At 51.0% G+C, this 14,251-nt stretch overlaps 4 protein-coding genes and 1 non-coding gene across 5 annotated transcripts; 2 read left to right on the top strand and 3 right to left on the bottom strand.

The window, feature by feature from the left end:
* Positions 1 to 14: 14 nt before the first annotated feature.
* On the bottom strand, positions 15 to 2,822 carry LOC9655828 (pentatricopeptide repeat-containing protein At4g02750). The gene has a single exon (XM_024672752.1). It carries the CDS (start codon positions 2,820 to 2,822, stop codon positions 15 to 17), a length of 2,808 nt encoding a protein of 935 aa, XP_024528520.1.
* Positions 2,823 to 2,842: 20 nt separating this feature from the next.
* On the bottom strand, positions 2,843 to 3,988 carry LOC9641466 (cold-regulated 413 plasma membrane protein 1). Its single transcript, XM_002960279.2, has 5 exons — positions 3,878 to 3,988; positions 3,639 to 3,824; positions 3,468 to 3,575; positions 3,346 to 3,416; positions 2,843 to 3,269 (listed from the first exon to the last, which is right to left on the bottom strand). The coding sequence occupies exons 2-5, from the start codon at positions 3,800 to 3,802 to the stop codon at positions 3,016 to 3,018; spliced, it is 597 nt and encodes a 198-aa protein (XP_002960325.2). The 5' UTR covers positions 3,803 to 3,824; positions 3,878 to 3,988; the 3' UTR covers positions 2,843 to 3,015.
* Positions 3,318 to 10,510, bottom strand: LOC9655827 (thyroid adenoma-associated protein homolog). The gene is made up of 7 exons (XM_024671382.1): positions 7,210 to 10,510; positions 6,907 to 7,160; positions 6,377 to 6,856; positions 3,878 to 6,330; positions 3,639 to 3,824; positions 3,468 to 3,575; positions 3,318 to 3,416 (listed from the first exon to the last, which is right to left on the bottom strand). The coding sequence occupies exons 1-4, from the start codon at positions 10,507 to 10,509 to the stop codon at positions 4,164 to 4,166; spliced, it is 6,201 nt and encodes a 2,066-aa protein (XP_024527150.1). The 5' UTR covers position 10,510; the 3' UTR covers positions 3,318 to 3,416; positions 3,468 to 3,575; positions 3,639 to 3,824; positions 3,878 to 4,163.
* A 171-nt stretch (positions 10,511 to 10,681) lies between these two features.
* On the top strand, positions 10,682 to 12,652 carry LOC9641465 (polyvinylalcohol dehydrogenase). Its single transcript, XM_002960929.2, has 4 exons — positions 10,682 to 10,726; positions 10,774 to 11,222; positions 11,279 to 11,864; positions 11,918 to 12,652. The coding sequence occupies exons 1-4, from the start codon at positions 10,682 to 10,684 to the stop codon at positions 12,350 to 12,352; spliced, it is 1,515 nt and encodes a 504-aa protein (XP_002960975.1). The 3' UTR covers positions 12,353 to 12,652.
* LOC112347335 lies at positions 12,510 to 12,626 on the top strand. The gene has a single exon (XR_002992738.1). It is a non-coding gene; the product is annotated as a U5 spliceosomal RNA (small nuclear RNA).
* Positions 12,653 to 14,251: the final 1,599 nt, after the last annotated feature.

Here is a 14,251-nt window from a genome sequence, read left to right as displayed (position 1 = left end):
AATGGATTTTGCTTCTAGTCACCTCCATTCGCGTAGCAGCTCTGGTCGGCAACAACGTTTGCAAAGGCGACATACCTCCCAGAGTTCTTCGCGGCGGCAGCCACAGCGTGGCTGGAAATCCTCTTGGCTCGCTCCAAATCCCCCTGGGTTCCACAGGCAGTCAGAAGCGACCCCCACGCAACGTCGTTTGGAAAGAAAGGCATGGCTTTGATGAGCTCCTCCGCGAGCTCGAGCTGGCCCAACCTCGACACGATATCAACCATCCACTGGTACTGCTCGCGGCCGGGCCTCACCCCCAGATCTCTCGCCAGTAGCACGAAGTAGCTCGAGGCCTCCTCGAGCAAGCCAGTGTGGCTGCAAGCGCGAAGAACTCCCGAGAAGGTGGTGGCGTCGGCTTTGATCCCGTGGAGAAGCATTGAGTGGAAGTGCTGGAGCGCAGATTGGCCGCGGTGAGAGTGAGCGAAACCGGCGATGATCGCGTTCCAAGACGTGAGATTGGGACGCGGGATGTTGTCGAAGATCTCCAGCGCTTGCGAGAGATGCCCAGCCTGGGCAAAAGCTGCGAGGATCGTGTTCCAGGCGACGATGTCTTTGTGGGGTGTTTGATCGAAGAGCTCGCGCGCGGGGACGAGATTGGACGCGCGGGCGAATCCAGCCACCATTGCCGTGTAGCTAGCTGCGTCCTTCTCTTCCATGGATTGGAAGATTTCCAGAGCTCGCTCCATCGCGCCGATCTGGGCGTGCCCGGCGAGCACTGCGTTCTTGGCGCCAATTGTTTCAAACCCCGGCGGTATATTCTCCAAGAGCTCTTCCGCCATTTCAAGATTCCCGCGCTGGGCGTACCCGCCGATCATGGCCGTCCACGTGGCCGCGTCGCGGGAATCCGACGGCATCTCGTCGAAGAGGGCCCTCGCCTCGCCAAGGTTGCCATTCTCTGCGTAGGCCGCGATCAAGGCGTTCCAGGCTATGGGCGATCGATCGCTAGCAGCGCTTTGCTCGAAGATCCTCCTCGCCTCTTTCAGCTGCCCCCGATTCGCGTAGCCCTGGACAATCGCCGCCCAGGCCCCCGACGCCTGCTCCGGAGCCTCGTCGAAGATCGAGCGCGCCTCCTCGAGATCGCCGAGCTGCGCGACGGCAGCGATCATCGCGACCCACGAGCCCCGATCGCGTTGCGGCATCGCGAGGAAGACGCTCCTGGCGCAATCGAGGTCCCTCTCGCCGCGCGAGCAAGCGCCCAGCAGAGCATTCCACGAGAGGACGTTCCTCTCCGGCATGGAATCGAAGAGCTCCATCGCCCGCGAGAGAGGCAGATGATCCGCCTGCCCAACCGCCGCCAGGAGCACCGTCCAGGCCACCACGTCCCTCTCCGGCATCGCCCAGAAGAGGCTCTGCGCTTGCTCGATCCGGTCGGCCTCGCAAAACCCCGCCACCATCGTCGTGTAGGAGAAAGAATTCCTGCAAGGCATCGCCAAGAACACTCTCTGGGCATCTTCCAGAAATCTACCACCCCCTCTCTGCGCGAATCCCTGGAGCATCGTCGCCCAGGCCACCCCATCTCTCCTCTCCATGGCATCAAACACGGCCTTTGCTCGATCGATCGCGTCGGAAGAGAGCAGCGCTCGAAGCATCGCCGTGTGGGCGACAGTATCCTTAAGCTGCTCGGGCATGGCGGCGAAGAGCTCCTCCGCGGCGGCAAAGTGGCGGCGCTGCGCGAGCGAGGCGATGGCAGAGGTCCAGGAGAAGGAATCCGGCTGTGGGATCCGGTGGAAGAGCGCCCGCCCCTCCTCGATCATGCCTGCGGTGATTGTCGCTTTGACAAGCTCGTTCCACGCAACGACACTGTGTTTGGGCATTCGATCAAAGTGATTTTTCGCGGTGGAGATGTCTTCGTTGGAGCAAAACGCCGCCACCATTGCTGTCCACGAGACAAGATCACGCTTCTCCATGGAATCGAAAGCGTGTTTCGCGGCAAGCATTTGCCCCGCTTGGGCATTTGCTATGATCATCGTGGTCCACGCAACGTGATCCTTGTAGAGCATGGTTTCGAAGATCATCTTCGCCAGATCGTGCTCAGAGTGCTTAACACACGACTTGAGCATTGCAGTTGATGACACTTTGTCCCACACTGGCATGCTTGTGAATACCGAAAGAGATTCCTCAAAATACCCGTTCTCGGCAAATGCATCCGAGAGAGTGATCCAGCTCAGGCAGTTTCTCTCGCGCATTACATCGAAAACCATTTTGCAAGAAGGTACATTACCGTGCTTGCTAAAAGCAGCTACCATTGTTGTCGCAGACACAACGCAATGGAGTGGCATGAAATCAAACGCTTTCTTCGCTTCCAGAAAATGCCCCATTTGGGCATTTGCCTCCACCATGACAGTCCAGGCGATTTCGTTCCTTTCGGGCATATGATCAAAGAGGGCCTTGCTTTCAAGCCAAAGCCCGCGTCCAGAGAAAGCTTTCAACACAGCAGTGGAGCTCAAAACATTTCTCTCCGGCATCAATTCCAGCAATCTATACGCATCCCACGCATACCCATTCTGGGCATATGCAGTAACGAGCATTGTCCACGAGAAGCTGTTCCGCGCGGCCGTGTTCTCGAACACCACCTTCGCGTCTTCCACACTTCCACACTTGCCATACATTTGGAGCACCAGATTCGAGAGAAAAGTGCCCCGGCTGCTGTCATCATGCTCGCTGCGAGAGGCGAGAATGGCGCCATGGAGCTCTCTCGCTCTTTCCAAATCCCTGGAGCCACCAACAAGCCTCAAGAGCCTCTGCCACTCGAAATCACGGAGCCCTCCTCCACCCCCGAGCATAAACCATTTAAAACGTGGGAGGCTAAGAACTTGCAAGTTTGACTTTTTTGAGAACGAAGCTCATGCCGGTCTCGAGCAATACTTCCAGATCAAAGCTCTCGAGCAACGATGGCTAGAAAAGAGATCAAGTGATCGACCCAAAGAGCTTATTGCATAGCCAAGAGGAGCTCTTGCTGGGCTATATACACAAAGCTCAGAGGTAGTGGTGGAAGATCTCCCAGAGCGGCGAGACGAAGAGGAGGAGGATGCCAATGGTGTTTGGGATGCCGTTTTGCGCGGCGAACGCCTTGCGGAAGCCACCGGCATTGTTGATGTGCTGGACGAGGAGGTAGCAGCCGATTGCCAAGCTCACGATTATCCCAGCTAAGCTGTTTCTCACCGAGTCGGCCAGGAGGTTTGGAGCAACGACGATGAGGAGGATGAGTGACACGGGCAGCTCCGCTTCCTCTGCGAAGGATACAAGAAAAAAAAAAAAAAACCCCTCTAAACTCGAGAAACTTGAAAGCTTTTCTGGTTCAAGTACCTGGGAACTTTCGGGGGATGAAGAGACGGACAATAACAGTGATGAGGGAAATCCACTTGCCGACCTCGCCCCTGTCACACTAAATCGTGGAACCGAAGTAGAAGAACTTGGAAAACTAGCACCTGAAGAAGCCGAAGAGGATTGGAGGAAGGTTGAGCCAGATGTAAGGCACCAGCAGCCCGGTCAGGAGATCAGTCTTCCAGTGGGTTCTATCCACAACAATGAGGAATCTGCGCAAGCCAAGATCATCCAAGCAAGTGAGAACTCAGGGAAAAAACACCTTTGTGACTTACATGGCAGCTATGGTTGCAAGCCATCTCAGGAATCCGAAATGCCCCGCAGAAACGGTAGCGGCGAGCTGGATCCCGATATCACGGGACGCGGTGCCAATGGCCCTCAGATCTTGGTATATAGCCTCCGAAGGCTGCACTTGGAGCAAGTTCCTGTGATAGACCATGGTGGCTTTTCGATCAATCGACCTGGAAAAGAACAAAAACTCGGCAATCAGCGCATTAAGAGCCGAAGGACTTACTCTGCGAGTAGTGTCCCAAGCTCGCTCGCTCCTCCTGTGACACGAAAAGATAGATATAGCGTCACTGTAACGTGATAAGCGTATCTTTAGACGCTCTTAAGCGACTGTTTATCACACTTTTCGACGAGTGTGATAAAACTTGACGGAAGTAATATGATGCCGACACGACGAGTGGATATATCCCAAAAACGTGGCGAGCGGCAAATTGCCACAGCTGTATCGTAGTCAAAAAATTTGGCAGTCCCACATGGATCACGATGACAAAGTTGGACAGTTGCTTAAACTTCTATTTGAGCAAGAAAAACGGCTCAAAGTCCGGGCAGTAGCTGTCATGCATGGAAGCTCGGAAAGAATCGGCAACCAAGTTCATGCCGGTGCTGTGCTCGACCGCTTGGAGTAATCTGGAGAGCAAGTTAGAAATCATGGGACTTAGAGGTACCTCGCTTAGCGATGTCAGCTCCAAAAGACTCCCTTTTAGAGCTTGCAGGGAGCTTAAAGACGAGTTTCCTGTGGTTTTTGGTGTTGATAGCACTAATAATCCGAGCAAGGTCCTGTATAGGTGCTTGAACACGTCCTGGTGGTTTGTTATGCCTCCGACCCAGTGCGTTGATCGCTGGAGCTCCAAACACCACTTTGCACAAGCCACTGCCTGGTCCAGGAATTTGCCTCGCCATTTTGTGACAAACTCGGTCGAGTGTTCCGGCGAGTCGAGGAAGCTTTCGATGTGCGAGCAGCAAAGTTGGACCACCAGTAGCTGCTCCTCGTGGTGGTTATCGAGCTCTTTGTCGAACAGCTTACGGACCAGGTCTGTGTTCTGGAGGCCTCCAAAACGAGAGCTGTTGTCGCCCAGTATCCACCCAGCAAGAAAGTCGTAGAAGAAATCGCATTCCTGGAACTGGAACCTCAGGAATGCGAGGCTCGTTTCCAGCACCCTCTCCACTTGAGCTGGAACGCTAGCATGCGGAGCTTTGAAAACGGGTACCATGACGTCCTGGAGGGCCAACGCAAGCTGCTGGCGTAGAACAATGTCTTCGTCCTCCAAAAGGTTGATGGTTACAGACCAGACGCTCAGAACTATTTTCCTGTACCACTTCAACCTCGGAGACACTGCCACCATCCTGGTATTCTCCCTGAGCCACTTAGACTCCTCCAAGCACCTCGAGGAGATTATTGCCGAAGAAATCGCTCTCCTCAAGTTTACAGGCTCGCTGGCCGCACTGTGGCGTCGTATCAGATCGTTCCATGTCTCGAGCACCCCGCGAAAGACTTCCCAGTCGGAGTCGTCCAAGTCCCTGTCCACCATGTCGGCCTTCATTGAGACGAGAAGGTGTTGCATGCAATTGCCGAGACAACGTACTGCAGATTCCCTTGTCTTGGAGACCTTGGAGGTGTTGTAAATTCCGAGTAACGTGTTCCATATCTTGAAAGGGTCCTGCTGAGGATCGTTGTCAACTGCGAGAAGGTTCCATCTCAGAAAAACCTGTAATAAGCGCTTCACGCATCTGGGATGAAGCTCCGTATATAAACGCTCTGTTAACAGGCCATGCAGTATTCTCGCGTCCAACTGCGTGAAAGCAACAGCGAAATCTTGTGTCGAGAATGACTTTAGCGCCTTCAGTGTTGCCAGTCTAACCTCGTACATCTTGTCAGCCAGCGCTTCTCGTAAAGTCGTATAAAAAGTTTTCGAGACCGTCGTCTGACCCGAAGCGATATCAGCGTTGGAAGTTTGCCAACCTCGCAGAATTGTGCTGAAGTAGATATCCGCAGCTAGTCCTTTCAAATCCACAAGCGTCGAGTCCCACGGCTTTGCGGAACTGTCGCTATGGCTGACACTTTCGCTGCTGAGGTGCAAGAGTACCGGCTGGAGTTGTTGCATGCTTTCCCGCACTGATGGCACCTGTTGGCACTGATAAGCCAGTTCCAGAAGATCTTGTAAAACTCCAAGAAATGCCGCAACCACTATAAAACAAGATGTCCGGTTTATCGTGCCAAGTAGTGTGCACTCTTTGATCCTGTTGAAAACCTGCACCACGATCTGTCCCTGCTGTTCCTGCTGGGATACCTCCGTACAGTTGGATTTAAGAAGCGATGATAGCTGCAGTAAAACGCCGTGGATGGTGTTGTAACGCACTGGCTTCTTCGATAACTGGCTACAGAGCTCCAGCAGAACGTTCAAAAGGTTCTCCGCGGTGACAAGCGGTGCTAACGCACGAGATGCGAGAACTCGGAGCTTTAAATTGCACTGAGTTGCACACCGCACGACGGACGGCATGAATGCTGAAGGGCTCAGCCAGTCGTCCGTCCTTGTGTTGACAATCGATGGCCTCAGACGCGAAAGAATCACCAGAATTGGTGCAAGGCTCGGATGAAGCCGGCTTTGCGTCACCCCCTGTTGTAAGTTCATGGTAGCACATTCTAGTTCCTCCAGAAGGAACGGATGTAGAGCGGGATACCTGAAATCGAAACATGTAATAGATCAAGAAACGAGCCTAACCATACCTGTTAAAGAACTCAAAACCAGTAATAGCACGACGTGCTGTAGCCTGCTTGTGTACGTTTAGAAATCCAACGATACGATGTAGTAGCGCAGTGAAAGCGAGTGTGGCACTGTTCCGGACTTGCCAATAAGGAGAAGCAAATGCTTTAATGGCAACTATCAAAGCTTCAGCGCAAAATCCAGACGTATCAGTTGATAAGTTCGTGTCGTTGAAAGTTACTCTGAGAGTGTTGAAGGCGTGCACGACAGGCACCACATCTTTACTGGTCGAGGAGTTGAGAAATTGTTTGATGTTGTCAATCAGCCACCTTAAGCCCATGGGAAGAAGCTTTCTCGGCGCACCGTCGTGTTCCGAAAGAAACAACGCGAGAAACGACGCCGGAATTCCTGCGCTCCTTCTCAGCAGATCATCGAGCGATTGGTCCTTAAGAACAGTCCGTTTCATAAGTTGCTGCATCCAAATCTCAGGCATCTTGCTTAACCTGTAAAAACACAGATTAGTCCGAGTTTGATGAAGAACGAACCACCTAACCTTGTGTCGCTTGAGAGCAGTAAACGATTGCACAGAGCGACAAAGCCAACTCGAGTTTTGTCAATAGCGCCATTATGCTTCATAGCAAGAAGCACTTGCAAAAAATGCTGACCGATTTCTTCAAGCTGTGCAGACTCCAACATAATAAACTTCGATTCTTCTAAAGACTGGAGAACACCATTTCCAGTCCTAGCGTTGTAGCTACAACCGGGTAGTGGTGCCCCTCGTGCAACAGTCCCTAGGAGCAAGCTGACCTGAAAAACGTTAAGCAAAGAAAAATAGAAAGAAAAAACTTTCACGTACCTCTTTCATGGATAGCCAGCAGCCTACCATAACCATCTGTTCCAGTGGAGCCAAAAGGCTAGCATCGTCATCTCCACCAATGCCATCATCATCACCTTCAATATCATCAGAATCAGACACATGTAGATCCTCAACGTCTTCGTCCAAGCCTTCATACTCTTTCTCCTTGAGGTTGAGAGCATCAACTGATACAACCCAGAGAGCTAGAGACGTAACCTTCAACAGGAGCTTAAAAAGCCTTTCACAGGCCGTGCGAAGTCCGGCGACATTGGTCCTCACTCCATCAGAAATCCAATCCAGCTCGCTGAAAGTGTAACGGAGCGTGAGTAGAACCCCGTGTACAAAGCTGTGCTTGCAAGCCGTTACGAGGTTCCTTTCACCTTCCAAAACCCCAGCCTCGAGCCAATCGTTGAGTGACTCGATGTAGCGAACAATCTGATCCCCAGAAACAGGCTTCGTCTGCACAGCCTCAGCTTCTGGATGTAGTGAAACTCTCCATCCGAGCTCGCAGACGTACTTTCGAAATATGAGCCTCAACACAAGCGCTCCTGCATCGCTTTCTCTGACACGAGGACTATTCGCAAGAACTTTTCCCCATTGTAACACCTCCGCCACCTTCTCTTGTGCTTCTAAGCCCGGTAATGGAGTCGGATAGCGTAAAAGTATCTTGTAGGCGCTCTCTCTGAGACGGTCCCAGCTATCCACGACAGCACCGAGAAGAACCATCGTGTAGTCTGCCGAGAAGAGCTCCTTTCCATACGGCGAGAAGTTTTTCTTGGACTGCAGCTGATCCGTCGTGGGCCAAACGTCGAGTAGTACGTTGAGTATTTCCATCGCCATGTACTTCCGCTCGTAAGGAGCTGACGGGTATAAGGATGAAACCAGCAGCCGCGTCAACCATTGCATGAACGCCTGCATCTCTGCGAGCGTCACCACTGAGCTGTCGAGCTTCCTCTGAATAGCTCCAGAAGCCTGTTCTCCATTTCTGTAGCCACCCTTTGATGATTCCAGTTTCATCTGCCTGTCAGTCGCCACCCGAACTCTGCTGAAAAACTTCTTGAGCAAACTCGTCCATTTCATCCGGAAAGCTGTCGAAGAGCACCTCATGTTCAAAGGCATTGCCACCCTCAAAAGATGCAGCTCGAAAGGTGAAGGCATCACCGCTGTCTTGGGATTCAAGCAAATAAGCTCCGCAGAATCCACCCGTAAACCTTCTTCGAGATGAGTAAGCGCGAGCTCTAGAAGAGATATTGGTGCGTAAACGGCCACACCTTTCACCAGAAACGTCATCTCCGACGCACTTCCAGACGTCCTGATTTCGTTTTCCATCAGAGCTAATCCCCGAGCGACCTTGATAAGAGACACAAACAAGGCCACCCGTTGGTTCTGCGTCAAAAAATCTGGCATTCCAGCAGCACCCCGCAAGTCCTCCCATGATGGCACCTCACGAACAGCCAAGCCATCTAAAACGAACCCCAGCATCTGTAAAAGGCTATCGCTGTCAATCTCCAGTCCCACCGAAAGTGCGTACGTGTGTAAGTTGATCCGAAGTCTTGGGTTTCCAGCAACGACGCCAGCCACCATCGGAGGAACCCAAAGTTGCCGAAATCGTATGCTTCCCTGCGTAACGCCTTCGTTGTTCCAGCACTCGTCGCGAAGCCGCTCCAGGAACAACTTTAAAAACGAGCTTGCTGCGCAGCAAACTCCATCATCGGACATGGCGTGAATGGTCTGGAAAAGAAGGCCCGGGCACATCTCCAACAGCGTCTGAGCTCCAAGTCGCAACGCCAACGTAGCCAGAGGAACATATCTTCCTTTCCGGTGTCCACCAACTGTGAGGAGATCGTTCGCAATCTGATGCAAAAAAGACTGCGTGCCATTTTGTGCCTGTGCCGTTTCACCGCCTTCACTTGTTGACGAAGATTGCAAGTCCGCAAGTAAGTCGAAAACCATCTGGACCTGCCGGACGGTCTGATTGAGAGGGTCTTCCCAGTTGTTCCAAATGATCTGCATAACTCTGCTCGTCATCGTCGGAGAAAATGGCGTCGCTGGAGCAGTAAAAGCTGCTCCTTTGACGCTCCGGAGCTCGTCAATCGCGGCTGCTGTAACGTTGCCCAAGATCGACGCCTTGATCTGTTGTAGACATATCTGGAGCGCAGTCATAACATGGAACTTGAAGTGGCTGTCGAAGGAGCTCTCCGTTGCGGCACAGAGAGCCGGCAAGATCCCATCGTATAGAAGCGTCCACACGACCAAGTTGGAGGTTCTTCGACCATCTTCTTCTACCGTCACCTTTTTGAGCAGGCAGTAATTCAAAACCTCTCGAGGAGCAGCCGTGAGAAGTCCTCGAAGTACGCACAGCCGACCAAAATCCGTGAACTTCTCGGCCTCCTCGGCCATAGTCGAGCGACGTAATCTGTGAATCACGCTCTCTAGCTTGCCTTGTTCGCTATTATCCCTGCTAAACTCCTCTTCCACGGCACAACACTGTGAATTCACCTCTGGGAAGAGAGCCTCGGCGAGCATCAACGCCAGTCTCGACCGCGAGCTCGACATCTGGGCGGTAGCACACAAGCAAACCCCCGCTGCTACCACGCAGTCCCGGGACATGAGCGAGCTTTGCAAAACATCCAGCGAAGTCACCACCACGTCCCCAAAAGCCTGGCTTCCAAAGTCCTGGGACGAGTTCTGGAGCATGTAGTAGACCGTGGACATGGCGTCCTGGCAATCCTCCATGAGCGATGGAGTGGCATTCTCACCACTCTCCGACCGCGTCAACACGTCCCGGACGTCGAAGCTTGCGCTGGAAGCTATCAGCGTAGAGCACTTGCGAACCACGTCCTTGAGTAGCCCCGGCTTTGGCAAGCTCGCGAGAGAGAGCCCCACCGCCACCAGCGCAAATCTTCTCTCATTCGAGCCCCCCAGTCCATAATCCGCACAACACCGCTGGAATATCCCTTCTAGAACCTCGCGACACTGCTGGAATTGCGTGAGAGCCGAGAGCATCGTGCGGTGGACGGGCCTGGATCCCTCCTGGAACAAAATCTCCACGAACACCGACAATGCCACGGCCAGCGCCTCGGATTCTACCCCTGCGACCGCCTCTAGCGCTGCTACGAGGCGCTTGGCGCCGGATACCTGATCAAACGTGTTTCCCAGCGAGCTCCACTCGCGCAGAGCCGTGCAGAAAGAAGAGATCCTCGCGTCCGCGCCGGCGCGAGAGATTAGAGAGGAGGGGAGCAGCACCGCGCTGTGCTGCCATCGCTGCTTCCGCTGCTGCGCCTTCCATTTCGCGGCCATAGTCCAAGAACCCTAATCCAGTGGCATTTAGGGTTTTAGGGCATATGCATTTAGGGTTTATGAGACTTTAACGTCAACTTATATTCTATCTTATTCGTCTTTAATGTCAATGACGGTTGTAGCAAACTTGGATTTTCCTTTATAAAAGTCCATTCCTTGATGGATCAGTTCAATGGCGTGTTCTAGTATAACACTTGTGATTTGCTTCTTCCTGCTGGTAAGTAGCACAGCGATTTTCTAGATTTCTTACTGTGTTTCTTCAAGACTATATGTGAATGTGATCAAGGAGATTGGACAAACCATGGAGGAGATATCACCAACAGGCGCTTCCAGGAGAAGGAGCACAAGATTAGCCCCCAAAACGCTCACACCCTCGCTCAAAAGTGGAGATTTGTCACCGGACCATTCGTCTCGGCGACTCCAGCCATCTACAAGGGTGTGATCTACGTTCCAACTTGGAGTGGGCTTGTCTTTGCAGTGTCTATGCAAGGATCTTTGGTCTGGAGGGTGAATTTGACACAGATCACAGGCTTGAGTGGGGTGATCTCGAGAACTTCTCCGGCAGTGACAAAAGAGCTGGTAATCCTTGGATTGCTCGGCCCTGCCAAGGTTGTCGCGTTGGAAAGAGAGACTGGAAAGCTAGTATGGATCTCCCAGGAGCTTGAGGAAACGCCCCTTGCGAAAATTACCATGTCTGGAACAGCTAACAAAGAGTAAATATTTTTCCTATTTATATTACTTATTACTATTGATGTTTATATGTTTTCAGTGCTTTCTACGTTGGAATCTCGTCAGACCAAGAGGTGAACGACACCATTTGCTGCACCTTCCAAGGGAGCTTTCAAAAGCTCAGTCTGAAGACAGGGGCACGAATCTGGAAAACGGGCATGCTTCCGGACAACCACGGGCAAAATGGACTTTACTCTGGAGCCGCAATCTGGGGAAGCAGCCCTTCCATTGACGAAGAGCGAGGCCTCGTCTACATCGCAACTGGAAACCTCTACACGGTTCCAGCGTCCGTCCAGGCATGCCTCGATGCAAATCGAACCGGTTGCTTTCCATCAAACGCAACCCTCTGCGACGATGCGGTGGTTGCACTCGACACGGAGACCGGAGCCATAAGGTGGTGTAACAGGCTCGGTGGCGACGATGTCTTCTCCTTCATTTGCCGCGACCGGGCAAATCCACTACCAAATTGCCCCTCACAGCCGGGCCCGGACTACGACTTTGGAGAATCTCCAATGCTCGTCACCATTCGTCACAGAAACAGATGGAGAGATGTGGTTGTCACGGGCCAGAAGAGCGGCATTGTCTGGGCTCACGACCGATCAACTGGAGAACTCGTATGGGAAACTGTAAGTAAACTTAGTGTATACGAGATGATACTAATCCGATGATTGTTCTATAGCTTGCTGGACCTGGTAGCAAGAGTGGAGGAGCAATCTGGGGAGCTGCCGCTGATAACACGAGGATCTACACCAACATCGTCAACAGAGATGGGCTGAACTTCACGCTCATCCCATCTAGCAATGTCACTCGGGGGGGCGGCTGGGTAGCCATGGATGCCAACACTGGAGTGATACGCTGGTCCACGGCAAATCCCACCGGCGCTCTAGCTTATGGAGCGGTGGCCATTGCAAACGATGTGTTGTTTGTTGGATCGTTCGAGGACGCGGGTTACATTTACGCGCTGGACGCCAGGAATGGGAGCATTGTGTGGAGGGGCATGACAAATGCCAAACAGGGCGGGGGATTCTCTGTGGCCGACGGGTGTGCTTTCGTTGGATCTGGATACATGCCTCCCACGACCGGTGATTCGATCTACGCGTTCTGTGTGGCCTAGCAATTTCAAACTTGATAAACTTTTGAATTCTAAGAATAAGGGCAGTACGAAAGTGTACGGTGACCTAGGGCTTTTGGACATATCCCACATGCCGGAGCTTGGTTTCATGCCTGGGGATGTGTATATAAAGAGATTAAGGATCAACTTTTGAATACACGGGCCGTGTGGTCAGCGCAAAGCGAATTATTCTTTCGCCTTTTACTAAAGAATACCGTGTGCTGGCCACACAATAGCGGCATATCCAAATTTTTGGAACGCTTCCTCACGGAGGCACCCCACCCACAAATATAAAATTAAGAAGCATGCTCGGTATTTTTATATTCTGACAAACCTGCATTTACTAGCTGATACGGCTGAAGACTTTTGGAAGAAAAGGATCACTGGAGTTTTAGTTTTCTAAAACGGTTGATATAACTTTTAGATTATAATTTTTTAAACTTATATAAATATTTTCCAATGGGAGAGATAAATGTCAACCACAAGAGCTCTCTGGACAAACATACAAAGACTGTTAACAACACAACAACTGTCATTTAAATTAGGAGATACGCCACCTTATCTATTCGAAATTCGAGCGGTCCAATAGCAGTTCATCACCATTGGCTGTATTACTACAGGCATGCCCTACCCTGGTTTGGAAGTATGCTCCACACCATATACGGATACACTAACTTCTGCCTTTCTCCAGGACCACATGATGCTGTTGATGTCTTGCATATCCACAAAGTGTCCATCTCAATAAGGGCCACCACAGCCAAAATGCTTCTCACTCCATTGCTGCATCTCAAATGTTGATGCATCGTGTTAGACCATTGATGCACTCTACAATCTCTTCCAGCCAGACACTATGTCACAACAGACCTGCTTATCTATCACATTACATATGAAGTCCTTGCTCATATCCCAATTCCTATAGAGATCACCATCTGTGATCCATACCATACCATGATCTCTTCCGTATTAGACTCAATATCACACCAACCATGGCTCATGACTAGTCATTTTATCTACACCAAGTTGTTGCCACAAGCTGTCCTAGGCCACTCCCACCTGCTTACAACACCCCCACCACCATCAAAAAGAATGAAATTTCAATCTGGGTCCATGTGTCCCCCTTTTTTCCCCCTAAAAGAAAAAACTCCCCTAATAAAATTTTAAGAAAAATGCTGTCATTAATATAAAATTGTAGTGATGATTGCCATTTTTATACATGGCATTATTTTATTAGTTTGTTCTACAGGTTTCAAGCATTTTTCAGTGCTGTCACTTAAGGGATGAACAGAACAAAAGGTTAAAAGTTTCCCCCTTCAAAAACTGTTCCAAAGGGGACACATGGAACCATCATCCTATCTCCATCCTGATGACAAGCCAAGGATCCGACTCTACCTAGCCTTCTTAGACAACACTATTTCAACTCAACCTATCTCTAACATCAAGGCTTACTTCTTGAGGTGTTAATGGTTTGTCAATGTACAACTAAATACTACACAGCCCTTAAGATTGCTAGAAACTGATCCAATTTACGTCTATTACTGTTATTTTCTCTCATGATATAAGTAGACTTGTCATACTCTAATCTTGCAATAAAGATCACTCACTAGAAAAATCAACAGGAGTATTGCAATCCAACTCAACCTACCAACTAATGTTGTACCATGGTTAGTAGTGTGTTTTTAAAACTCTACACTTAGCTTCTCGAGCACCACCTTACACTTTGGGTAGAGGACATGAGGATAGAAGTGTGGGGAAAGGCTGGATTTCGGCCCAAATGCAGCTGCATTGATCACTTGATTACTTTGTGAACACTGCTAAACAAAACTAGAGCTAAAAAAACGACGTGTTTTGTGGACTTTCAAAAGGTTTTCAATAATGTGTTGTGACATTTGCTTAACCAACACC

This window comes from Selaginella moellendorffii, unplaced genomic scaffold (assembly GCF_000143415.4).
Source record: "Selaginella moellendorffii unplaced genomic scaffold, v1.0 SELMOscaffold_0, whole genome shotgun sequence".
NCBI classification, from domain to species: Eukaryota; Viridiplantae; Streptophyta; class Lycopodiopsida; order Selaginellales; family Selaginellaceae; genus Selaginella; species Selaginella moellendorffii.
Note: the sequence above shows the minus strand (reverse complement) of the source record. Positions and strands in the feature narration are given on the sequence as shown.